The following is a 26,709-nucleotide window of genomic DNA, read 5'->3' as shown; positions in this document are numbered from 1 at the left end:
AATTGTCAAACACTTGATGCCTTGATTTACATATTCGAAAAGGAGTGAGAAGAAGTATAAACTTATGTAATCCCACCCCTTCTTCATAAGTCAATTATTAATTATTAAACAGCTTCCTTATTAAGCCATACATATACTCTAATTAAATTTTCCTAAATTTGTCTAACTATAATTATTATTATTTATAATTATTCTAACTATAATTATTACCTTTAATCTGTGTCATACAGAAATATAAATTAATTATATAATAATTAATTATATAATTATCCTTTTCAAACTATAAATTTGTTATCAATCCAGAACACCAATTCATTACTTAGAATATAACTTATTATATAATATATATAATATAACTTATTCACAGTACCAATTAATTACTTACATATTTAATCATATTGATTCAAGTTGTTATCTTTTCTTATATGCGCATATTATTATTTATAATATACAATATGCACATGCAATATATACATACATACACATACTATTATATTTGTTCATATAATTATTTATTACAATTATATCTTAATTTATTAGAACACTCCATACAAACCAGTGAAGCTCCCATGTTTGTGCATTGCTCTCTGTGCGATGATATCAACATTTCCAACAGCCAGGGAACGCAGCACAGTTTAACAAGGCCGAGTGCCTGAAAGTCATTTGTTTTCCCTGAGTCGGCCTGACTGGATTGGACGGCCCGAGGTTCCGCCCACAAACACACACAAGGTGGAGTTGAAAAGAAACAACATGCTGGGCCAAAAATGAAGCTGTCAAACAGCCTCTTTATTTGTTGTAAAAGAGGAATCGCCGAGCAAATGTGCAAAATGCATGGAGGCTGAGACTAGATAGTTGTCTTTAAAAGTAGACATCTGATGTATAAACTTTTGGAAAAAAAATATATAATTTTATGTTAAATATATGTAAGATGAACTGTTTGTAATAAGATAATAATTGGCACAACTTCATGAAACTTTCCTGATAAAAAAAAATATTCGGGGTGCAAACTTTCGTTCTGGAGATCAGACATGGTGGAGCCTCCGGGAGTGAGTGGAAAAAATAACCGCCATCGGTTCAGAAACAACACGGTGGCGAGGTCGGTCGGGGGAGAAAAAAAATGGATGTCTCCGCGTAGCGAAATGGTTGGATGGATGGAGAGAGAGAGAGAGGAGCTGCTGCTGCTGCGCGTTGAGTGGAGGGAGACGGCGAAGTGAGATGGAGGCGGGGGGGAAGGACCATCTCTGCGGGGACTGGAGCCCAGGACCGACGGCGCAGTGCTGGCTATCGTTCAACCCTCCCCTTCTTCTTCTTCTTCCTCCACAACAACGACACCCAGGCTCACGCCGAGAGAGACAGGTAAGCCAACAAAACAACCCGCTCGGTCTCCATTTACGGTGCGATAAACACGCCAGAATAAGCGTCTAAATCTCCGCTAAATACTTCGCTTATAAGGCACAACGGTCGGTAGCTTCTTTGTAGTAGCGGAAAAAAACGACCGCTGAAAAAACGACGGTTGAAAAAACGACCGTTGGTTGGTGGCAGCGTACAGACGAGGTCGGCCATAGCCGAGTTTCTTGTCCTCTACAGCGGGGAGGAAACTCGATGTAAGACCTGGAGGTTAATGTGGTATTTACTCAAAAATTACACTACTGTTTTATGCCAATTCCCCACCATCGAAACTCGACTATTTGTGTGTACTTTAACCGGGGGTATTTAGCGTGGGGGGGAAATTAACGGTGGTTTCCTTCCACCTCCATGCGGCTGTTGGCGGAACAGCCAGCCGCCTCTCTCGGTTAGCCATCAGGGATCTCGGTTTAATATCTCACCGTGCAGAGACTCGCCCTCCTCTCTCTCCCCCTTTCTCTCTCTCACACACACCGCGACTAGCCCAGAAACCACCGACGACGACTCGGAGCATCGCGGAGAACCCGCCTTCTTGTTCTCCGCTTATACGCTTTTTTGGGATCGAGGGTGAAGGAGAGTCTTGCAACGCCCTGGCTTTGAGTGTTTTAAGCTCCGTATTTCAGTGTTTTTGCAGTGCGCCATTGGACCTTGTCACGGTAGGTTTTTCCTTGTAGAGCAGCAGAGAGCTGAAGCATGGCGGACCTGGAGCTCAGCTCGCTCAGTGAAGCTACTCAGCCTCGGATGTTTAACATGTTTCCTTTAGAGCTCTTATCTAACAAATTAATGTACAATTTAACCGTTTAAACCGTCAAAAAGCGACCGTTAAACTCTGTTTCGAAGAGTGAGCTCGAGCCTGTTTAACGTTTAACCGTTAAACATATTTTCCATTTTTCTTCTTTCTTCCTGCGCCTCCGCAAGTCCTTCCAACCCATCAACCATGACATTTAACTCCGATATTATTTGTTTAAAACATTAAAATACTATATTATAAAGTCTATAATTCATTTAACGGTTGCTAAAACATTTTTTTTTAAATTATACGTTGTAAACAGTAAGTCCAGGTCTAACCGTTACCCCCCAGGAAACGGATGTTCTTATTAAATGCATACAATCTTAACGGTTGGTGTTAAATGCAAACAATTTTATTAAAAAGTATTGCTATAAAAGTCCAATTTAAGCTTCATTTGGTACCAAGTTGCCCTTGGCAGTAATGTCTCAACTCACAAATGTGTTTTTATCATCCATATGTTGTTATTTTCATGAAATTTGGTAAAATATTTGATGTTCAAACGGCTCAAAATGTCCGTTAAAGCGGCTCTTTAGTTACACATCTACGGTTTGAATGTAGCTAGGTCACCGCAGTAGGACACCACCACAGTGAGAGCTGGAGGCCATCAAGGACACGATGAACAACGAGCAGCCGCCATCATGGAAGCACAGCTCGGCTACGCCTCGTTGAAGAATGCACTGGGGTTTTTTTTGCTCTAAAAAATCTCAATATTAAACGCCAAAATCGGTTAAATACTCTTGAAAACACATTTTTAATAACTGTAAGCGAATATTACATTAACTTCCTCGCTCCAGTTTGAGTAAGAGAAGATTATAAGGGGGGTTTCATGGCGGAGCTAGATCCATCCATCGGTGATGAGGCGTCTCTTCCGAGTGGCGCATTTTGGCTGCAGTGCTTCCAAGCCACCATTCCCCCCTCGTCGTCGTCGGAGGACCGAAAGCAGATCCCCCCGTCCGTGGTCAGCTGGTCGCCTACAGCTGCCTGTCCGTCCACGTCCTTCCTCCTTTCGTGGATCCTCCCCAACCTCCACTCCGAGACAGAAAATCCTCCATTACCCGAGCAGAGCACGAACCAAGCGAGAAAATGGTCGCCGCAGTTGGTTGATACTTTAGTGGCGGTGGACTAAAAAGGACACAATGTTAAATTCTGACTGGCAACATTATAGCTTCGACGGAGCGTCGTGTAGTCGTAGCAATAGTTGTGCTAGTTGAAGCCCTCCGCAGTGTTATTTGAGATTTGAAGCCGTCACAAGCAATAGCCTATGTCTCACCATGTAGCGTAAACGTTTAAGGGGCGGTGTAATGAACATAAACCATTTTGTCGAGGCAAATTTAAATTCCACCACTTGAAAACAGCAGTTTTACTTTTTATATCACAAAACAAATCACCTTGTTGTATGAATAATATATACATGGAAATAACAAAATGTTTTGTTTTGGGATTTAAAAAAATAAATAGTTTATGTAGAATAAAAATATGAACATACAGATTATGATTAAAAAAAAACATCTTATTGTAGAAGAAAAATATGAACATACAGATTATGATTAAAAAAAAAACATCTTATTGTAGAAGAAAAATATGAACATACAGATTATGATTAAAAAAAAAACATCTTATTGTAGAAGAAAAATATGAACATACAGATTATGATTAAAAAAAAAACATCTTATTGTAGAAGAAAAATATGAACATACAGATTATGATTAAAAAAAAAAGTACAGTTTATTGTAGAAGAAAGATATGAACACACAGATTATGGATTGCAATGTTTTTTTCTCTATTAAAGTTTGATAACTTGATTTTTTTTGTTTTTTTGTTTCTGTAGATACAATACAGTAGACCCACAAATGAATGGAGAAATGGAGGCAACGACCCAAGAGAAAGGTGTGATTTTTGGTGTGGAAAAAAATAATTGATTATTCATAACACTTGTGAAATGACAATGCATTTGCTATTATGTAAACTTAATGTATTAAGCCTATAATAATAGATAGATAGATAGATAGATAGATAGATAGATAGTAACTTTATTGATCCAGAGGGAAATTCAAGTTTCCAGCATCACAGTTCCATAGTGCAAAACATGTTAGTAAAAAAGTTAGTAGTGCAAAGTACAAAAAAATAGACCAGATATAAAAATACAAGGAGATGAAGAAAACTGTTAAAAGTGAATATAGTGCAGGGTAACAGCTGTGATACAGGACTATTAAAAGAAGTGAATATAGTGCAGGGTAACTCCACTACGTAAGAGATGATGTATAGCGAGCCGGTCATTGTCGGAAAATAAAACCCTGACAAAATTATAAATCTGCAATGCCCCTGAAGGAGTTTATTTCACAACAATGGCCTGCTAGCTGTACATTACCCCGCTTATTACGCGGAAATATACCCGACACTTATTATCTTGCTTGATTATCATCACTTATGACACTGCTACTTACTTAAGAAATCAATAATTTGACACAGAAACAGTCTGCCAGAGTCTGACATCAGAACTGCATCCATAGCAACGGTCTGCTATAACATAAGAGACCATAGAAGGCAGTAATTGACCAATCAGAATAGAGTATTCAACAAAGCCATGTAATACATTTTATTAATGTACTTTACAGGTCACCTTAGCAATTATAGTGGTGACACCCATTGAGAACAAAACATACCGTAATGTATGATTTAGTCACTGAAAACACATTATTACAGATTATTACCTACTTTTAGTCACTATATGAATATACATTATAGGGGTTTCTTTTCTCAGGGGAAGGATAATTGGACATACTTTTAGACATATGAGAGGATATTATAGCTAGTTTTTTTAATTTAGCAGACATATTTATAATTTTTGTGTCCTTTTGTTTTCAGTGTGGGCCCAGGATGACCTCTTGAAACTGCTGGAGGCCATAAAAGTGGCGCTGCCTCAGAAAGACCTGACTAAATACAAAACATCAGAGTCCCACCTCGACTGGACGAAGGTGGCCTTCAATTCCTTCACAGCAGACATGTGTAAGCAGAAGTGGTCGGAGGTCTCTAAAGAGGTGAGCCATTTTAACTTTGTATTTGTAGCGTATTAGTGTGATGTGTAGTATTTGTATGGATTGTGAAACAGTCCGATTTGTCTGTTAGATGCTAATGTTGTGTCTTGAGTTCATTTTTTTTGTCTGCCTTTACCACAGATTCGTAAATTTCGGACTCTGACAGAACTGATATTTGATGCCCAAGACTACATCAAGAACCCTTACAAGGGCAAAAAGATAAAGGTGGGCTTAAACATATGTTTTATTAAACTAATGAGCAAGTATCAGTTATGAATAAAACTCATAAGTCTTTACATTTTTATTTTTCCCCCCATGATATGCAGAAACACCCAGATTTCCCCAAGAAGCCCTTGACTCCGTACTTCCGCTTCTTCATGGAAAAGAGGGCCAAATACGCAAAGCTGCACCCTGAGATGAGCAACTTAGACCTAACTAAAATCCTCTCCAAGAAGTACCGGGAGCTGCCTGACAAAAAGAAGGTCCGTTAAAAGTATCTGAGGTGCAGCTAAAATAAATTTGATTCTGTTTTTGATCTCATTCATTTCTAACAGAAACATTTTCTTTTCATGGCTACAGAAAAAGTATGTTGAGGACTTCTTAAGAGACAAAGAAACATTTGTGCACAGCATGATAAAGTTCAGGTAAGATTATGTCTTATTAGTTTTCATGATTACGTCTTATTAGCACTGGGGATATCGGGTCTGCACCTGCAGCATATTTAACCCTTATGCATCACTAGGAACATTTGTCTTTTTCATTTTTTACTGTTCGATCATTTTGGCTGTGTTAATGCATATGGCATACATTTTGGCATTTTTAACTTTGGAAGTTGAACCTCAGTTCCTATAATAAGTCTATAATAAAATGACCCCTAAGGACAGAAATGTCCCCAGTATTCTAAGCAGTTTTTTGACACAGACAAGAGGATGATGATTGTGCTTAACTGTTGTGTAAATGTAGAGAACTACACCCAGACCTCATGGAGAGCATGACCAAGAAAGGTTCAAATGCACCAGAGAAGCCCAGGACACCCCAACAGCTGTGGTACAACCATGAAAAGAAGGCCGTCCTCAAGACACGCCCGGATGTAAGTTAAGGCATTTACAACACAATATACAAAGTTGATGTGACAGATGTTAACTTTCTGTGTTTGACATCAGGCAACCACCAAAGACATTAAGGACAGTCTTGGCAAGCAGTGGACGCAGCTGTCTGACAAGAAGAGGCTCAAATGGATCGCCAAGTCCCTGGAGCAGCAGAAACTATACGAGGTAAGACTACACTGGTGTGTTATTGTGTTGTTGATATACAAGGGCTGTTGTGGTAGAATGATGAAGAGCAATAATGACGTACAGTCTCATCTATCTTCTCTGTGTTTGTAATATTCCAGGGGGTTATGCGAGAGTACATCCAGCAGCACCCGGAGTTAAACATGACCCAAGATGATATTGTCAAGTCCACCCTGACGAAGGCTGAGAGACACCTAAAAGACAAATCTGACGGCCGACCTGACAAACCGCCTCCGTGAGTCACACCTGCTAATACACCGTTGACGCGTCTGCTGCACGATGCTGGTTATAGGCCACTGCCGAGTGAGTGAGCTATTTGAATATAACGTCTGTGTATGTGCTTTCAGAAATGGGTACTCAATGTTCTGTGCAGAGTTGATGTCGAGCATGAAGGACGTACCCAGCACAGAGCGTATGGTGATGTGCAGCCAGCGGTGGAAGCTGCTGAAACAGGGTGAGAAGGACGCCTACCAGAGACGCTGTGAACAGGTGAGTCCAGAATCATCACGTCAGATAATTAAAAACAAAACTTCAAATTGGTCTAAAAATGTCATATTTGTTTTTTTCAGAGGAAGAAGGAGTTTGAAATTGAGATGAACAGATTTCTTACTGTAAGTCTTAATTTTTGGTTTCTACTTCCAACATGTTTTTTTTTTTTTGTCACAGCCATCAATGTTCTCATTTGTGCTATATATACATTTTGCTGCATGAATTTCTCACGTGTATTGTCTCTGCCATATGGATCTGTAGAGTTTGTCGGAGGAAGAGCAACACCGAGTTTTGTCTGAGGAGAAAAGTTTTAAGAAGGGTGGACCCAACAGTCCTGCCGCCAAAAAGAGGGCCTCTAAAGCAAAGGTAAGACCAAGTATAAACTCTTCACATTTGCTCAGATACAAACTGTGATTTCCAATGTTGGATATCATTTTTACTTTTTTGTTTACCTCTTTGGTCACAACAATTTTATCCAAAGAAATTAGACTCTTAAGCCGGGTTTCCATCAAAAGTTCCCAGTACGTTTACTCCCTGGGACTATTTTTCAAGGAACTGAAAGGTTCCTTCAGCCCATTGTTGTCTGCATATCCACCGTGGTCTAAATACCTGCAAAGATTAGGCAACACGACATGTGACGAGGACAGCTGGTGGTCGCAGCAGTAAACACTCTGCAGCCTGCAGTTCAGTGTGTCCACCTGTTTCATCTAAAAAAACACTGGAAAAATATAAACCTTAGAAAAAATAAACGTTTTGTCTCACTGCAGCAATATTCACTGCTGCATATATCTATATATCTCCACAATAAATCATCTGTTGAGTGTTTGATGGTTATTTATTTGTGCTTTAGAACGTTAACGCCGTGAAACAATAACAAAGCACCAACGTCTTTTCTAATGTTACCGCTCGCCCTCACGATCTCTCTTTTTTCTCTCATTCTTTTTTTTAATGAGTCGGGAGGTCGACAGCAGAGCCTAACTTTACTTTCAATGTTATCAAATAAAGAGAAATGCTCCCCCCTCATCCTAAAATGGTCCCAAAGCAATGTTAGAGTACTTCCTTGTTTGTGAATGAAGCGTTACACGAGTTGAAGCAGCAGTGCTGTGTTTGTTTTACCAATCAGCGATGGTCATCCCTGCAAACTCCACCCTGAAAGTACCTTTACTTTCAGAACGTACTACCCCGCCCACCGACCAGGGCCTTTTTGGGGGGTAAAAAGCCTCCATAAAATGTCTCTTGAACTTAATTTAGGTCCTGGTCCCTGCGGTTCTTGGTTCAGGGGGAAAGTTCCTGCTGTGGAAACGGGGCTATAGGAGTATACTGTAACACGTTAAGCTCAAGTCCCATTCCATACGTGTTTTATGCTTTGTACTATTAAACAGTAATAGTTCAAAATTGTATTGGTATTTAATTTGTTACTTAGATTTTGAAGTATCCGTTTCTGACATTCCCTTTCTCCATAACCTGTAGGCCAATACAGAGAAACCCAAAAGGCCAATTTCAGCCATGTTCATCTTCTCTGAGGAGAAGCGTCCGAAACTGCAGCAGGAGCGGCCAGACCTCTCTGACAGTGAGCTCACGCGACTCCTGGCTCGCATGTGGAATGAGCTGCCAGATAAGAAGAAGGTAATCTAATATTATACCGGAAAAGAAATGTCACCTCAACAGAGCGGATCACTGGAGGCAAATCATACCGATTTTTTTTTTTTACATTTTTAAATAAATGTTCTAATGATGTTGCTGTCTTGATCATTTAGGAGAAGTATAAACGCCTAGAAACAGTCCTGAAGGCTGAGTCAGAGAAGAAGGAGAAGGAGGATCGTAGTCGTCTGCCAGACCCGCCCAAGACCGCACAGGACATCTGGCAGCAGAGCGTCATCGGAGACTACTTGGCCAGATTTAAGGTACGCATCAAGTCTCAAGAATACCAACAGGTAGTAGCCCGTTACACTATACACACTGGTAATACTAAAAGTCTATCAGGCTTTATGTGGTGTGGTAACATAAAATCTTATAGAGAGATTTTAATCCTCCCAACATTTGCACAATGGATTATATGTTGTATTTTATTGAATTGGAGAAGATTAGGTATACTATTAGGGGGTTTACACTGATACGGCAACCTTTCCTTAGCCGTGTTGATGCTTTAGGCTCTGAAAAGTGCGTTTATTGTGAGCCTGTGTATTGCAGAGTGACCGGCCAAAGGCACAGAAAGCAATGGAAGCAACCTGGAGCACCATGGAGAAAAAAGAGAAAATTGTGTGGATCAAAAAGGCAGCAGAGGACCAGAAAAGATACGAGGTTAGTGTCAATTCACTGGCGATGTCCAGCAGAGCTCCACAGCATCTGTTGACAGTAACAGAGCGAGCTAACAAGTGACTTCTCTTCCACAGAGAGACCTGTGCGAGATGCGCTCACCTGCTGCTGCCATTGCCTCAGGGAAGAAGATGAAGTTTGAGGGTGAACCCAAGAAACCGCCATCGTAAGTCCGTCTCATCCAACTTGTCTGTGCTGCCTGTTGTGTGTATTCTGTTGAAACCTTAAAGTTGTGATTTTTGCGCTCATTTTTGAACGTCTAGAAACGGATATCAGAAGTTCTCTCAGGAGATGCTGTCCAACGGAGAGCTGAATCACCTTCCGATGAAAGAGCGCATGACTGAGATCGGCAGCCGCTGGCAGAGGTTATCGCTGAAGGACAAGGACCGCTACAAGAAGATCGCTGAGGAGAAGCAGAGGCAGTACAAAATCACACTGGAGCAGTGGCTCGCTGTAAGAAGTGGTTGTTTGAGGAGGGAGGGGGGGTTGTCAAGTCATCTTGAGCACTTGACTTATCTAACATACACTTTCATTCATCCACAGAGCTTGTCTTCACAAGAGAGAAACACTTACAAAGAATATACTTCACAAGTAAGTCATAGAAATTGTACTGCAGCTCTGTAATGTTTTAAGCCTTCTAATATCTTACTTTGGCACGTTTAAAACTGTTTACCTGCTTGACGTTTCAGAAAAGGAGAACTACAGCAAAACCAGGAGGCCCCAAGGCAAAGGCCAAGAAATCTGTAAGCGCAGACTCTTTCTTCTTCTTCTTTGTCTTCTTCTTTTTGTCTCATAAATCAGCTGTAGTGGTGATGTTGTCAGCCATACCTGCTGTGCGTTCCAATACCCACACTATCATACTATTTAGTATGCCAGAAAAATGAGTTTGTTTGTCCCAATACGTAGTATGTCAAATGCAGTATGCCAAAAATACCAGGATGTCTTACTACATTCGGTTATATTTTGCAGTATGCAAGCCAGCATGCTTTTCTGGCTATTATTAAGAGGGTCAAAGTTCAAGGCACAATGTTATGAAGAAGTAGTATGTAATTGTGTGCATACAGCATGCAACAGTACGTACTTTGTAAGGGCAGCTGCAGTATGTACTAAAAGTAAAAAAAAGTATAGTATGTGCTAAAAGTATGCAATTTGGAACGCCGCCCTGAACATCTCTTTTCCCACAGGACACGGAGGAGGAGGAGGACGACGATGATGACGAGGATGAAGAGGATGAGCGGGAGAAGGCTTCCTCTGAAGCAGACTCATCCAGCGAGGATGAGGACGACGATGAAGATGTGAGTTGCGTTTGTCTTTGCCAGTATGCAGAGATAACGACAAGAAGTGGAGCTGCTAAATATTAGGGCTGTATATCGATTGAAATATTTAACCGCATTATTGTCTATAGTTAATCACGATTAATCACACATTTTTATCTGTTCAAAATGCTCCTTAAAGGGAGATATGTCAAGTATTGAATACTCTTATCAACATGGGAGTGGACAAATATGTTTGCTTCATGCAAATGTATGTATATATTTATTATTGGAAATCAATTAACAACACAAAAAAATACAATATTGTCCAGAAACCCTCACAGGTACTGCATTTAGCATAAAACAATATGCTCAAATCATAACATGGCAGACTCAAGCCCAACAGCTGTCAGTGTGCTGACTTGACTATGTCTTGCCCCAAACTGCATGTGATTATCATAAAGTGGGCATGTCTATAAAGGGAAGACCAGTGGGTACCCAGAGAACCCATTTTCATTCACATGTCTTGAGTTCAGAGGTCAAGAGACCCCTTTGAAAATGACCATGACAGTTTTTCCTCGCCAAAATGTATCGCAAGTTTGGAGCTTTATTTTTCCTCCTTCATGACAAGCTAGTATGACAATGGATTCCTTAGGTTTTCTAGTTTCATACATCATCTATCTTCAATCTAGCTATAAAACTGACAACCTCTGAAAGATCGTTTGCGTTAATGCGTTGAAGAATTTGGTGCCGTTAAAATGAATTTGCATTATTATTGCGTTAACCATGACAGCCCTACTAAATATATATCCTCATTGTTTGTTTGTTTGAAGAAGGAGGAAGATGACGATGAAGAGGACGATGAGGACGATGACGAGGCGGAAGACAAGGAGAACAAGTCGGAGGACAGCAGCAGCGATTCAAATTCACAGGGGTCGTCGGACTCTGATTCGGACTGAAACGGGCCGGCGACGTCTTCGTGAGACGAACTGAGCAGCGCTGAGCTGAGCCAAGAGTCAAGGGAGCTCTGCCACTGTGCCAACCCTGCTCTCCTCCCACCACCAGAGGGAGCCCCTGCATCGCCTCATCCACTTCACACTCACCCACTTTATGTTGCTACGTTGGTGATCTACTCATGGAGGGACCCTGCCCTTGTGTCCAAAATCAGTTTCATTCCCTCCCCGCTGTGTGTGATGGTCATCTCACAGCACGGGCCGCTGACGTTATGCCAAAAACAGCATCCCACTGGTTTGGTGATGTCGTGGACTTTTTCGCCGCTGGTTTCAATCTTGACTTGCAGGTTCAATGGTTTAAGGTTTTAATGTCAAAGGTAACTCATTACCTGCCAGTGTTTATTTTATTATTCTGGTAATTAGTTGAAGACAGGTGGCATGAACAGGCTTCATAGAGCCAAAGAACATGGTAGAGCGAGAGGGGGGGAGAGGGGGCGTGCAGGGTACTGAAAAATTGCACTCTTCAGAATGTTTCCTTTAATATTTTTTTTTTTTCCAGAGCATTGTCGCGTTGTTCTCTATTCTCAATTTATGATGTAGATTTTATCATTTGGTTCTTAAAGAGGTGGTATTTTTTCAGGAAAAAAATCAAGCCATTATGAATGTTTCTTTTTTTGTTGCTGGAATATTTCAGAATTTGTTACTAACCCGTGTTCTCATTTAAAGGATAACAGTGCTTATATAAAGTATTCACCCACTCTTGGACTTTTTCATCTTTTATTGTTTTACAACGTTGAACCAAAGTGGATGTTTTGATACTCTTTAACAAAATAATTAGTCTTTATACTGCAGCATTTATTGCTTTCTAACGGAGAGGAAACCTGACCACAACCTGCTGTGATGTCAGGTGTGTTTTAAAACATTTCAACACAGAACTGAAACTGACATTGATCTCATTTAACTCAACAACAAGCCAAGTGACTTTTTCTGCAATTTCACAAGAAAAACAAATCCCTACAGATGTATCTAAATGAAGTGCAAAACCAAAACAATTAATTACACAAGTAGTCACCCTCCTAAATATTTAGTAGAAGCATCTTTGGCAGCCTTGATTCTATGTGGATTGGTCTTTTTACATGTGAACACTGCATTTCTCCCGGTTTCTTTTCACAAAACTGCCCAACCGATGTCCATGGGGACTTTAAGTGAGCAGTCTGTCACAAATTCTCTATTGGATTTAACCTCACTAATGCGCTTCTTGTACCAACACAGCCTGCTCTAAGCAGATTTACAGCTGTGCCAAATTCTTTACATTTTATATTTTTAATGATTGACCATACTGTAGTCTGCAGGCTATTCTGTGCCTTGAAAATGCTCTTTGTATCCTTCCCCTTGAATGATAGTTTTCAGTAAACTTGTTGTAATATATTTGGGATTTTCCTTTATTTGTGTGGTGTAGTTTTTATTACAAAACGAGCTGTTAGAGCTTCCAGATACAGGTGTATTTACTGGTCACTCTTTTAATTACACTCTCCATTCAACTTATAAAAACATTTGTCTGCACCAGTCAATACAATCAATTATTTTAGTTTTGTGAAGATTTGTTTTGTTGTTGAGTGTCAAAAAATCCTGATTGCATCCATTATGCTTCAGAGGTGTAAAACAGAAGCAGGTTTAATACTTTTTATAGGCGCTGTGGGATCCGTTGCCATGTGTCCGTCATTGAAAGGTGTGATTTATAACTGACCTATTAATCCATCAGTCTGATACAATTCTGTTTGACTCCGTTAAGTCTGGCCTGACAGTAATAAACAGTGTTTATTGTTTGACCAGAGCAGTTTGTCTTTGAAGGGATACCACTTGAGCTCAGTTTGTCTTGTGTTTTTAAAGAATACCGTCATACAGTTGGTGTATGTTTCTTCTCTGACCCGTTGTTTTACATTTATTTGAACTGTCGATAGGTTTGTTTTGTGTTCTGATCCATCTGGAATCATTTTGTGGATGTCGAACTGAATGGTTTTCATCAATATTTTTTTGAATTTTAATGGTATTGACTGTAATCCATATGGGTTTTAGTCTAATGCTTAATCCCAAAAAAGTGTGCACTTAATGTAAATCTGTCCCTCTGTGTGAGTTTGTGTGCATGCATGCACAGAACTGTGTATATATGGGGGTGTGAGTGTGTGTTTCTTTGCTTTAACGTGTGCTGTTTTTACTGTTTTGTTGCAAACCATGATGTGACTGCAGCGTGCATGTTTGTGCCTGTGTGGGGACGTCATACCAACACCATGAATGTAGATATTGTTAATCTTTTTTTTTTTTTTATTTCCAAAGGTCTTTAGTAAATTTTCTGCTTGGCGCTGTCGTGTCATTGGTCACCTGAAAACAGACTAATGACAAGACTTCCATGACTGTCATTTTGGGTCCACAGACAGATGAGTGGCAACTATTAATAGTCTGTTAGTAATGGACTGATTTTGACCATTATGAAATAAAAACCAGCGTGGACTATTTAAATAATCTGGGGAGAGAATAAGAAAAGTGATTGCTGATATTGATGGATGGGAGTTTGTAAAAGGGATTTGGGGAACTGAGTTGCCAGAGGAATTGGGGTTAAAAACTGTTGTAATTTTTCCTGTATATACTGTTTTTGTATTGAGTGCTTATCATTTTGTTAGTGCTTTATTTTGGCAAACCCTCATCTGTGACCTCTAAGGCCGGTGAGTTTTTCACTCACGGGAGAGTTTTTGGTTTAATTCACCTGTTTTAGTTGTTTCTTCTCTCCCTTCTGTTGGTTTATAGAGATATCTAAGACAGCAAAGCTTTACAAGTTTGTACTGCTGGTCATTTGACAAAATTTGATGTTTTCTATAGCTGAGGGTGTTCTTATGTCCTTGTAGTTCAAGTATTTGGGCAAATAAAAAATGATCTTTAACAGTTAGAGATGTGTGTTCTGTTTTAACCTTGGACAAGCAGACAGGACTAGGTTCACATAGTCAGTTACCATGGTAACCGCCTCTCTACCTGGAACTGAAAACCCAGAGCTTCCCTCATCTCAAGGTTAACTAACTCAGAGTTTTCACTAAAACAGGGCCCAGATCTTACCATGATACAAACGAGGTCTTGCAGAGTGGTTACAACACCTTTAGTCCTGTATTTTAGTATATTTTGTGCATCGTTGATGGATGTCTCTAAATAAATCCAGTCATGAATTTGAAAATACTATGATACAAGTAAAAATCCTACATTAAAATTTTCACTCAAAGTATTATCAGCAAATTATATTCAAAGCGTCAAAACAATAAGTATAATTTATGCAGAATATTTTGATAATTATGTATTATTAAGTATTATTTTAATGATATACATGGTTGAGGTTGAGCACATTTTTACTCACTTCTGTACGGTTGGGTACCATCCTACAGTTGGATCATGTTTTTGCACAAAAAAAGTATCAAGTATAACATGGAAATACTACATCAAAGTACAAGTACATCAAGGTTGTGTTTGAGTAAATATACTTGGTTACTTTCCATCACTGCAATTAAGTTTATTGAAAACCTTTTTGTACAACCTTTAAGTAAGATAATAATTAATTTCCATACACAGTTGTCGACTTGCTCGTTTATTCTTTTTTAATAAAATAGAATATAAAAGAAAATAGAATATCCACATTTTTAAAGAGAGCTAAAATAAAAATGCTGTTTTGTAAAATATAATCTGAGTGCTTGATAATATACTGCATTATAAAATCATATCTATGAGCATAGATGTTATATATACAGTACATGCTTTTGGCCATATACTATTGTTACAGATGACCTCATTCAACCGCTCAGGCATAACTAAATGATCACGGATAACGAGCGAAATCTCATGTTCATTTATTAATGTCTCCGAGCTGTCAGTAATACCGGAAGCACGCTAATTGTACCTTCAAAATAAAACCATCAATAGGGGTGTTAGTTGCCTTCAGACAAATATCCTAGCAACACACAGCTTTTAATGACTGGTCTACGAAAATATTGACTAAGTATATACAATATATTGAAAAACAATAGGAAATATGTGTTTATGAGGAAATATGGAAATCATTTAATGTTTTCATAAAAAGTAGTGAAACTGGTGAGCTTCTACAGGAGGAATAATTAAGATAGGACACGTAAAAAAAACATAATAGTGGGAGACCCTCAGAAGGGAATGTTTTCTTTTGTTTTTGAAAATCTTTTTATTTTATTTATTATTTCTTTTTATTATATATTTCTTTTCTGTTTATGTGTATCTTCATTTTGTTAGAGGTGCCATTTAACTGTTTAATTGTATGATTGATACAGTGAAGCTGTATATTGATTTTGGCCCTGTAAGAAAGGGAAAAAGTTAAGAGAGAACGGGTGGGTGTGTGGGGTATGTCCATCCATCTTCAATCCATCCATCTTCAACCGCTTATCCGGGATCGGGTCGCGGGGGCAACAGCTCCAGCAGGGGACCCCAAACTTCCCTTTCCCGGGCCACATTAACCAGCTCTGACTGGGGGATCCCGAGGCGTTCCCAGGCCAGAGTAGAGATATAATCTCTCCACCTAGTCCTGGGTCTTCCCCGTGGTCTCCTACCAGCTTGTCGTGCCTGGAACACCTCCCAAGGGAGGCGCCCAGGAGGCATCCGTGCTAGATGCCTGAACCACCTCAACTGGCTCCTTTCGACACAAAGGAGCAAGGACTCTACTCCGAGTCCCTCACGGATGACTGAGCTTCTTACCCTATCTCTAAGGGAGACGCCAGCCACCCTCCTGAGGAAACCCATTTCGGCCGCTTGCACCCGCGACCTCGTTCTTTTGGTCATGACCCAACCCTCATGACCATAGGTGAGAGTAGGAACGAAGATTGAACGGTAGATCGAGAGCTTTGCCTTCCGGCTCAGCTCTCTTTTCGTCACAACGGTGCGGTAAAGCGAATGCAATACCGCCCCTGCTGCTCCGATTCTCCGACCAATCTCACGTTCCATCGTCCCCTCACTCGCGAACAAGACCCCGAGATACTTGAACTCCTTCACTTGGGGTAAGGACTCATTCCCTACCCGGAGTAGGCAATCCATCGGTTTCCTGCTGAGAACCATGTGTGGGGTATGTTATGTTTGTTAAAGTAAATCCTGTATTGAATATATTGCAAAATAATGCTGATGTTTGTATAACAAAGTAAACCAATAATGACACTGTGAAAAAAAAAGTATATACAATATAATAGATATTAAATCCTCTGCCATTTGTAATGACTTTACTCACTAAACATTTCACAGCTCATCCTCTGAAGCAAAGCTTTTATTGTGAAGGTGAAACCGGAAGTGAGTAGTTGTTGTTTATCTGCTCCACTGTTTGGCCTCCTCGGTGTCAAGCTGGCTGGAAGCGTTAATTTAACAACACCTGCGACAACAAACAATTTAAACGAGAGGGTTTAGTTTCACCAGAGGTAAAAGGAGGGATGTAACTGAACACCAGGCTTCTTATTAACGTATACGACATGATGGTGTTGCCTCCTTCAGAGACTGAGTCTCTGGCATGACAGGGTGAGAGGAAACTACTCTTTAATTTAGAAACGTACCATCACTAATGTCACATTGTACTCGAGTATTTCACTCCAATAACGTGTTTCTGTCATCTCAACCGAGCTAACAGGGATAGCTAGCAAGTTATAACACTATAAAGTGATTAAAGTAATGTCGTTAAACAGTGTTTAGTTTGATAACTGTCATTAACGGTAGCTAACTGTCATTAATGGTAGCTAACCGTCATTAACGGTAGCTAACTGTCATTAACGGTCGTTATTCTTCCGTTAGCCGTTATGTTTGAAATGCTAGCTCGTCATGCTGGTGTTCATAGTGTCAATAAAGACGCATGTTCACCTCAGTTAACCACACCTGACCTCACATATGTTTATTAAAATACTTATTTCATGTAACCACATGTGATGTATCCAATTGGTGCACTAGGGCATAGTGTTAATGCACTAGCATGTTGATCTCAAATTGTACTATTTCTTATGGGATGGATGTTTCCTGCAGATGTAGTTTAACACCCAACATCTGACACATATGTAGCTAGTATAGTATAATATAGTATTTTACCATACTATATCATATTTGATATTCTTGTTTTTATATTGCTGTACTATGTATTATGTTATACTATTACTACATTTCATTTTATACTATATCTTATATCCCATACTGTATTATACAGTGCTATGTCATACTATATTATGTTACTATGTGATGCTGTTTTATTAGATAGATGCAAAGATAGATAGATAGATAGAGAGGTAGGTAGGTAAGTAGGTAGATAGATAGATAGATAGATTGACTTTATCGATCCTCAAAGGGAAAGTGAGGTGTTTCAGCAGCAATTTACATAGATCACAAAAACGTGTTTAAAGAAAATATAGGTTAACACCCAACATCTGACACATATGTAGCTAGTATAGTATAATATAGTATTTTACCATACTTGTCTTATCCATTAGATTATATATTTATATTTTCTTCTCTTCAACAGAATAAAGACATATCTGCAGCAAGTGTCGACATCTCTTTCAAAAGTAAGTATTTTAAGTTTGTTTCAGAAACTGGATAGTTGGTGACAGATTTGATTTGTCTCTCTCTCTCTCTCTCTCTCTCTCTCTCTCTCTCTCTCTCTCTCTCTCTCTTTCTCTTTCTTTTTAATCTGTTACCTGTTGACCATGCTGACTGTCTCATGATTGTAAGTTTGTTTGATTTTTTTGTTCAAAATCTCCAGGTCAGCATCTCATTACTGTGCTATCAAGATTTCCCATACAGATTTTCAAATGAAAATGGAGGATATGCCCCTGTCAGGCCCAGACAACACCAGGCTGGAGGTGAGTGAATTGAATGTAATTTATTGTTGTAATGTTTTAACTGTGTTTTTATGTGGTGCCCAGTTTGAATTTGGTTTTAAATGATCTTATTATAGGCCTTGGTCCATGACATCTACTCTGAGCTGGTGGAAGATGCCTGTTTGGGTCTGTGTTTTGAGGTTCACCGTGCTGTGAAACAGGGCAGTTTCTTTCTGGATGAAACGGACCAAGAGAGCATGAAGGAGTTCGGTTAGTGCCGCGTCTTCCAGTTTCTTCTGGCCCAGTTGTCCTCTCATTTTTCTTTGGTGTGTTTCCTTATAGTGTGTGCCTTTTATTACTCTTCCAGAAATTGTGGATCAGCCAGGCGTGGACATATTTGGCCAGGTGTACAATCAGTGGAAAAACAAAGAGTGTGAGTGCCCGAACTGCAAAAGATTGATAGCAGCTTCTCGCTTCGCCCCGCACTTGGAGAAGTGTCTCGGCATGGGACGCAACAGCAGTCGCATCGCCAACCGCAGGTCTGTCACTAAAGGTCATTCAGGACTGATTGTTGTATTGATCCAAAGTGGGTATGATCAGATTGTTTGATTGTTGTTGTTTTACCCTTTTAACAGGCTAGCCAGCAATAACAACATGAGCAAATCAGAGAGTGATCAGGAAGACAACGATGACCTCAATGATAACGACTGGTCGTATGGGGCAGAGAAAAAAGGTCAGCATTTTAAATACGGTTTAACTTTAATTTCCACTGTGCTGAGAGAATAATGAAGTCAAACTTCATGTTGCTTCCACATAATATACAAACTTCTTATTTCCATGTTACAGCCAAGAAGAGAAAGGCAGATAAGGTATTTGTTTGCCCTTTTTGCAGACGATATTAGAGTAAAATGATGTATGTTTTAATGTGTATGAAGAGGTTAATCTAATCTGAATGATTTTCTTTGTGCAGAATCAAAATTCCCCAAGAAGATCCAAATCTCTAAAACATAAAAATGGTGAGTCTATCAGGTGTTTTGGTTGATGCACCTTTCTGAATGTGGTGTAAATATTTAAAATGATTCTGGTCTGAACCTGGACCTGGTCCGTTCTGCAGTCTTGAATCCTAAGCATCATTTTGTAGATCAGGATGCTCTGTGTACGCAGTTTCCTCAGTCACAGGAAGTAGAATATGGACACCTACTGTCAGCGTAGAGAGGTCATACAAGCAAACCTACAAAACCAAAGTGTAAAAAGGACAATTTTGTGGTTTTACAGGGGTTTTATGGATCAAGCTCTTGCAGGTTTTTTTTATTTACAACGGAGGGGCAAATAATATCTGATTAACTGCGAGCTACTTTCCAAGTATATAACTTAAACTCTCTTGATTGTGACTTGAAGTCCAATTTTGATGATGGTGCAGGTGGTATAAATAAGAGGATCAACAGTTATGTTTTTTCCCAGGTGATCTTGGGAGCAGCGTCAGTGCAGATCCTTACAAGGTGACAAACCTTCCTTTTGTTCATGTTGCCTCCAAGACCTCAAAGTTTTTCCATCTTGTGTTGCATGTCAGTGTGAAGTATTGATAATGGTTCTTGATCTGTCTTTCATTTCAGTACAACTATAATACCGGCATCAGTTATGAAACTTTAGGCCCTGATGAAGTCCGATCCCTTTTAACAACGGTGCGTAGCCCTGCGTGAATCCACCCAGGCATATTGATCTCTATGTCTCTGGATAAACGGTTGTTTTTAATTAAACAAATGTTGATCATTAAAGTTGTGTTTGTTTCTACAGCAATGTGGGGTGATCTCTGAGCACACCAAGAAGATGTGTACCAGGTAATTACTTTATAATCCACACATAAACTAGTGATGAAACTTCTCCGGTCTGGGAAAACGGTTAGCTGCTTTTGTGATGCTGATATTGTCCCCTTGTTGTTTCATCCAAATTCAGGGAGAGGTCAGTGTCTTTATGTCGCTTATGTCTTTTATCTTTTCCCCTTTGTGAAACTTTGTCTAAAAAACTAGAAACTGAAAGTCATGGCTGCAGTTGAAATCTGGAAACATGATCAGTTTCATCTGTGTATTCATGAAAATGATCATGTATGCTGGGACTAACTCAGGGGTACACAAGTGGCAACTCATTGTATTTCATTGTTTAAAGTTTTCTGGACCCGTGATTGACTTGTTTTACTCCCAAAAATGAAACACCAAAGATCTAGATTGAGATATTTTTAAGTGGAGGACCCTGTCCGTGACCAACCTCTAACACTTCATAACCTTTAACACCTCATTGCTGCTCGGCTCCATCCGATTGGTCACCGATTGTGTCCACAGCAGTCCGTCCCTGTGGCTGTATGCATGCAGGCAGGGTGATGCGTGAAGCTGTGTCAGTATAATGCCACCTTGTGTACCACCAGGTCTTTGCGATGTCCCCAGCACACGGACGAGCAGAGGAGGGCCGTCAGGGTGTTCCTCCTGGGGCCGTCTGCGTGAGTGTCCGTACCCCCACCTTTCCCACAAGTGTGCTTAACAAAAGTCATGTTTGAATGAGTGTTGTGACCCTCATGGTACAGGTGTTTGCTGATGCTGCTGGTCAGTGTTGTGAACACTCTGGTACACGGGTGCCTTTTTCTATAAGTGACAGCTCTTTGACAAAGGCAGAGTTGTGACTGTCCTCTAACAGAAGTGTTAAGGGGAAATACCGGCAAAAACATTGTCTTTCATGCACTGGTCAAATGTCTTCTTTCAGACAAGCACAAAGAAAACATCTAAAACACACATTGAGCTGTTTATTTTACTACTTTGTTACCATTTAGATAATGCCTCATTTGCACATTTAAACATAGATTTTCAGAAAACTTGTAGTATAAGAAATAATTGTCTTAATGTAAGTAAACAACAGTGGAAGTTCCATGGTAATATCTATTAGTTAAATTTTGTTTACCCTATTCACCTGTAGTGTCTTACAAAATGTATGGAATTTCACTATACATATCTTTTTAAAGGCCATTTTCTCAAAATGATCCCATTTTCCTCAGACTCTGAGCCCGAAATCTCCACTTCAGTAGCACTTTCATACACCAAACTCTCGAGTTACATTCCCGTCTATATTCTGAAGGTTTTTACAGAGGGGTTTGTTCATATATCATTCATAGCCTGATTTATAGAAAAAAAAAAATTCTAAAAAGATGGTAACATTTTTTTTTTTTTTATGGCTAATGACAGTATTTTCTGATTTATGGAGTGATAAAAAGAGATATCAAAACCTTTTGACTCTAATAGACAAAATTAAACTAATTTTGAAAACTTGTAGTAATTGCCTGAATGTAAGTAATCAACTGGGGAAGTTTCATGGCGATATCTATTACTTAATTTATTACCTTATTCACCTGTAGTGTCTCCCCTTAACAGAAGCTGCAGCTGGTGACCTTTTATCATTAAAAAAGGTCATGCATTACCACCAGGTTTTTTTTTTTCCTGGCCTGTATGGGGTCTCAGTGGAGGAGCACCTGTGCCACTCAGCATGTGACACATGATTCACCAAACTCTGGGGTGGTACCTGCAGAATTCGTGCTGGCAATGTTATGCCTCCCATGCATGAAACTTTCAACCACAAACCCCCCATCATATTTTAAGCTTTAGAAAATGTTGATCAATATTCAGTCATCATTTTAGGTTATCATGTGGTTGAAATTTTGGTTTAAAGTGTAAAGTTACAATAACGGGGCTCTCTAGTTTATCACAAAAAATAAAGCCTGTGTATTTATGTTGACAAATTGTTTTGTCCTCACCAGTTTAACCAGTCAGTATCTCTGTCTGGGTTTCATGTGACAGGCCGTCGCTGCCCGATGTAGACGCTGTGGTGGAGAGCGACAGCTTTGACATTCCAGATGGACAGACGCTGATGAGCCGCCTGCAGTGGGAAGACTCCCCGGACATCTCACCCGCTGACTCCGCCTCATCTAAAGCCAGTAAGGAAGTAACATGCGTTACACTGAGAGGAATAGTTTGATAACACGTAAAGACAGCTGATGGATACATTTTCTGTCCTCCTCACAGGCACCAACCATTCAGATTCAAGGAGGCCCAAGAAAAAGAAGAGGACGTCTCTTGGTTTGAATAGTGGAGGATTAGGAGGAGTAGTAGGAGGAAATCTGACTGGAGGCAGCAGCAGCAGCAGCTCTCAGAGTAATATCAGCTTATCGACCAAAAAAAAGAGGCCCAAACTCTCAGCACCTTCTATTTCCAGTATCTATGATGACATAAACTAGTCATAGCAGCTCTCGCCTACTCTAGTAAGTCCCTCCGTTCATACCTACATTTACAGGCCTTGAACAGGACGAGACACAACTTGACTTCTTATTCATTCAGCCTTGACAAGTAAGTCACTTTAATGAACACATTTCCGTCCGTAGTATGAACACAGTGTTAAAAATAAATTGTGGTTAAGAGTCACAGAGACTTAGCAGAGTATCAGCAGGAACTTATTGGAAAAAAGCCACCTTAAAGAAGACTTTACCTAGTGTTTAACCCTGTGGATTAGAAAGGGTGTCTTATATGCCGATAAAGTCACCATATATCATCGTATCCAGGCAGGAATTTCAGTTTACGCTGTTGCACTATATGGCTAAAGGTAAGATATTCTTTTACAATTTACAAATTACAACTGAGTTGTACAATATAATAGGAATATAATTTATTTATTTTAAGGGTGGGGGGGGAAACTATATTACATCACTTTTATACTCCTGAAACCTTAAAAAGGTCTTTTTCGTTGCAGGCATTTTGACGTGACATAGCAGGAAAACCACAGGTGCAATTAATAATATGATTAAGGGCTGCACTCCATTTAGCTTTCCTAATTTCACAGCCCTGCCACTGTGTACTCTTGCTCACTGACAGGGTTTACTGAAACACCTCAATGTTACACGGCCATCGTTAACAGAAGTAATTAAAGCTATGTTTCCGCCATTTTGGACTGAAAGCAACTACCGGACACCAGTGAAACGTCCGCCCTACAAAGTGCCGTACAAAAGTAAAACAAAATGATTTCTGTTCTATTGTCATATTCTACTGAAATGGCCTGTTTTGAAAGTATTTTCAGTCCAAAATGGCGACAGCGGCTGTTGAAAAAAACCAAAACACTGGCGTTTAGTCTCTTTGCTTCTATACTCTTTGGCTGCGTTCCAAATCACATGCTTTTTATTTTTAACTTTTAAGTACATACTGCAGCTTCCCTAACAAAGTACGTACTGTTACACTGTATATCTGTTGCACGCCGTAGCACAACATTTTAAGTAAAAACAAAAAGTATGCAATTTAGAACGCAGCCTTTATTAATGTATGAATTAACATTATACACACAAGTCTCAATAATATGTAACGTTAGTAGCCTACTTCCACTTGAATGCACTGTCTGTCATTGCGGATTCTGTCAGTGAGCTGTCATCTGTCTGCTCTCTCTCTCTTGTTTATTTCATAGATACGTCACTAGGGACTCCGCTGTGCAGAAGATTGTGGGTCAGAATAGCCAGAAAATCATGCTGGCTTGCATACTGCAAAAATATGACCGGATGTAGTAGGACATCCTGGTATTTTTGACATACTATGTATTGGGACATTCTAAATCCTTTCATTCTAAATAGTATGGCAGTATGGGTATTAAAACACACAGTAAACCACTCTTTTCTGGATTTTAGTACAAAATGTTCCTTAACATCTAAATTCCTGATGGCCCCTTTTTTCTTAAACTGACCTTTTATTTGCTATATTCAGTCAGAAAAATCTTTTTGTTGCCCTCAAACTTTTCCTCAAAGCATGAACAGTCTTTAATTTGGCTTTCTCAAACCTTCAGGTGCTCTGTTATTGTTGCTGATCCTGTGACCTGTCCCTCTTTTTTAGACTCTGTGTTCATTTCACTCAGTTTTGAGGAGACGTGTGGACTTCAACTGCTTTTAATTCAACACTCGACACGCGTATACTGGAGTACTCATCGGTGGCTTTTTAATTCTAGCGTTGTATTGCACAGTTGTGTGTGTGTGTTTGTGAGTGCGTCTGTATGCTGACTTGCATTCAGTGTCACTTTTTTCGCGTAGTGTGTTTATGTGTGGTAATAGAGAGAATGTATGTAATAATTTCTATTTTCATAAAACTATGCATCCTAGAATGTGATATTTCTCGTGAACGTGTGTGCGGCATTTAAAATATTTAACTTGTTTTGTTTACATCAACAATCTATTTAAGTTTTTATTTGTCACTGCTTATAAAGTGGTGTGTATATTATTCGTGTGTAAATGCAGATTTTGATATTTGATGAGCCAGTAGGCTTTTGGGGCACATGTACAGTACAAAGTAATCATGAATCCAACGTAACTTTCTTTCCTCGGTACTAAACTTGTTTTGTGTATTTCCTCTTAGTTTCTGCTTCTAGACCCCAGTCAGTAGATGAGTGTTGCACTTCTGCTTGTCATTCACAAGTCTGTAACCTCTATAATGTCTTATGTAAAAGTCGTAACCTATATTACATGCTTTAGAGGTAGTAATCTTGTATTTGCAGCTTTTCACAATTTATGTCTTAGAAAAGCTTTTTTATTTGTTTTTCTTCTTTTCAAACCCAAAGACTTTACAGTTTCACATTGTAGAGTCAGAAGTGCAGAGTTGAGTACAAGGATGACGTGTTTTGTTTGTACATATCAGGACATCATCGCTGTTAAACTTAGGGACTGTATGGAAATGATTATGGGGTAGAGGAGGTATAGGTCGAATAGCTTCGGAATAACACCCCACCACCACCTTAACCGAATTTCTGTAACTTCCTGAAACCGACAGTCTGACAGTCCTGCTGTGATTGGTCAGCTGTGCGGAGGTGACGTCTTCCCTCTCTCAAGCACTCTTTTTTAAAATTATTCTTTCAACTATTTCTGTCACTTTTTATGGGAATGACCAAGGGTAACACTATGAATGCCTTCCAGGAGAGACTGAAATGTCCTTCGTCAGCTCTATATTTAAGCGAAATCGCATCTCGACCCTCTCTGTAGTTCTGCTCACACTACGAGCGACAAAAGCAACAAAATGGCCAAAGTGGGCCAGCTACATAGTCGCTGAGTCACCGTTGAAGTGTTGCTCAAGCGCTCATTGACGTAGTTAAAAACACGATTAGTTGACGCTTCACCACATCAGTTTGTAGCTTCATTTCACTGGCGTCCATTGACAATGACTTGTAGCCTGTTGCTGTGTCGCTTGTAACCACCGTATCAGATGGGCAGCTTTTCACTCGGCCTTCGAATGTCACCACTCAGCCATGGGGACAACACATCGTATGAATTGGTTCTTTTCAAGCATAAACTGACCCTTATGAATTATTGTCTTTTTTGGGAGAAGAGGAAAGGGTCTTCTGACTTTTTCTAATCCCAGATTATATTATATTTCATTCTTCCCTTGATAGATTTATAGTAAAACATTAAAATAATATGTGCCATGGGGTCATATATCTCTGTATCAAGGCATTATCTTCCTCATCAACTTTAACTGTCTAGTAGGACCAATAGGCCGTTTTTCAACCACAGAGTCTGACAGAGTCTGAGCCCGATTCACTCACTTGGTGGCTGAAAGGGTGTTTAAATCAAGGGGAGGGTTCAAAGAAAATATAAGTAATGGGCAACTAAATATAAGATTCAATCCCCCACAGAGCCCGAATAATTTCCGTACAGTCCCTAAAGTGAAGTGCATTCAGTTGTTTGTCTCATGAAGTGACGATGTGTAAAAGCCTTATTTATTTTCCAGTGCGGTTAACACCTTCACATCTGTTTCTGTGAAGGTCTGTGGTAACTGACCGTGCCCTTTTGAATTTTTTTCTCAGTAACGTCTTGTGATGTGCACTAAAGATAAATGACCTGTTATTGAGATACTTTGGTATAGGTGTGATTTAGATTCTTAAAGCCACTTTTCGCTGATGAAGCTAACAGCTGATGTTCTCTTTGTGTATCTGTGTGCAGTACGAGTGCAATAACAACGAAACGCAACATTGTGACTTTCCAATATTTCTCATGCACAAGCACAAATCTGTGCATGTGTTGAATGACATGTTGTATATGATCATAATGTAATTATTTTTTTCTTCACTGCCATGCATACTGGTGTTTTATATAGAAATAAACATAAATGCTGCCCAGAGGCTAACTTCTTCAGGCTACAAACAGAAACGGGGTTTGGTTTGAAATGCTTTAATTTGAGACATCACTGAAGCCAGAGCAGTCCAGCATAATCAGGAGGGTTCAACGTCCCACTCCAAATCTGTAAGTGCCAGATGCAGGTTCATCTGATTCATTCTATCA

At 39.6% G+C, this 26,709-nt stretch overlaps 2 protein-coding genes across 11 annotated transcripts; both read left to right on the top strand.

Annotated features, from left to right (window-relative positions):
- The first annotated feature begins 801 nt into the window (after positions 1–801).
- Positions 802–14,473, top strand: ubtf (upstream binding transcription factor). Of its 9 annotated transcripts, none has more exons than XM_037791611.1 (21): positions 802–1,356; positions 4,023–4,093; positions 5,060–5,232; positions 5,371–5,454; positions 5,556–5,711; positions 5,809–5,873; positions 6,193–6,319; positions 6,393–6,503; positions 6,623–6,756; positions 6,869–7,010; positions 7,091–7,132; positions 7,272–7,376; positions 8,481–8,636; positions 8,768–8,914; positions 9,201–9,311; positions 9,404–9,492; positions 9,590–9,779; positions 9,870–9,917; positions 10,016–10,069; positions 10,511–10,621; positions 11,413–14,473. In XM_037791611.1, exons 2-21 carry the CDS (start codon positions 4,045–4,047, stop codon positions 11,536–11,538), a joined length of 2,220 nt encoding a protein of 739 aa, XP_037647539.1. In that variant the 5' UTR covers positions 802–1,356; positions 4,023–4,044; the 3' UTR covers positions 11,539–14,473. The 9 variants fall into 9 exon arrangements, 8 of the variants coding, with proteins under 8 accessions (XP_037647539.1, XP_037647542.1, XP_037647544.1 ...); XM_037791614.1 differs by having other exon boundaries at positions 803–1,356; positions 4,023–4,081; XM_037791616.1 differs by lacking the exon at positions 802–1,356 and adding an exon at positions 1,370–1,617 and having other exon boundaries at positions 4,023–4,081.
- A 2,410-nt stretch (positions 14,474–16,883) lies between these two features.
- On the top strand, positions 16,884–26,544 carry atxn7l3 (ataxin 7-like 3). Of its 2 annotated transcripts, XM_037791756.1 has the most exons (14): positions 16,885–17,091; positions 18,077–18,119; positions 18,317–18,416; positions 18,512–18,644; positions 18,742–18,913; positions 19,010–19,107; positions 19,221–19,243; positions 19,345–19,390; positions 19,836–19,873; positions 19,988–20,056; positions 20,169–20,212; positions 20,794–20,865; positions 22,211–22,347; positions 22,436–26,544. In XM_037791756.1, the coding sequence occupies exons 3-14, from the start codon at positions 18,366–18,368 to the stop codon at positions 22,645–22,647; spliced, it is 1,095 nt and encodes a 364-aa protein (XP_037647684.1). In that variant the 5' UTR covers positions 16,885–17,091; positions 18,077–18,119; positions 18,317–18,365; the 3' UTR covers positions 22,648–26,544. The 2 variants fall into 2 exon arrangements, with proteins under 2 accessions (XP_037647686.1, XP_037647684.1); XM_037791758.1 differs by lacking the exon at positions 20,794–20,865 and having other exon boundaries at positions 16,884–17,091.
- Positions 26,545–26,709: the final 165 nt, after the last annotated feature.

The sequence above is a fragment of the Sebastes umbrosus genome, chromosome 14 (assembly GCF_015220745.1).
Source record: "Sebastes umbrosus isolate fSebUmb1 chromosome 14, fSebUmb1.pri, whole genome shotgun sequence".
NCBI classification, from domain to species: domain Eukaryota; kingdom Metazoa; phylum Chordata; class Actinopteri; order Perciformes; family Sebastidae; genus Sebastes; species Sebastes umbrosus.
The sequence above is the reverse complement of the archived record's forward strand: the minus strand, read 5'-3'. Positions and strand labels throughout refer to the sequence as shown.

What these genes read in the sequence shown, in the direction of transcription:
- ubtf (XM_037791611.1), top strand. Translation starts at nt 4,045, where the DNA reads ATGAATGGAGAAATGGAGGCAACGACCCAAGAGAAAGGTGTGATTTTT. An exon ending in TCCTCAAGACACGCCCGGAT is followed by an intron (nt 6,320 to 6,392) that starts GTAAGTTAAGGC and finishes GTTTGACATCAG; the next exon opens with GCAACCACCAAAGACATTAA. An exon ending in AGAGGGCCTCTAAAGCAAAG is followed by an intron (nt 7,377 to 8,480) that starts GTAAGACCAAGT and finishes CATAACCTGTAG; the next exon opens with GCCAATACAGAGAAACCCAA.
- atxn7l3 (XM_037791756.1), top strand. Translation starts at nt 18,366, where the DNA reads ATGAAAATGGAGGATATGCCCCTGTCAGGCCCAGACAACACCAGGCTG. An exon ending in CAGACAACACCAGGCTGGAG is followed by an intron (nt 18,417 to 18,511) that starts GTGAGTGAATTG and finishes ATCTTATTATAG; the next exon opens with GCCTTGGTCCATGACATCTA. An exon ending in AGAAGAGAAAGGCAGATAAG is followed by an intron (nt 19,244 to 19,344) that starts GTATTTGTTTGC and finishes TTCTTTGTGCAG; the next exon opens with AATCAAAATTCCCCAAGAAG.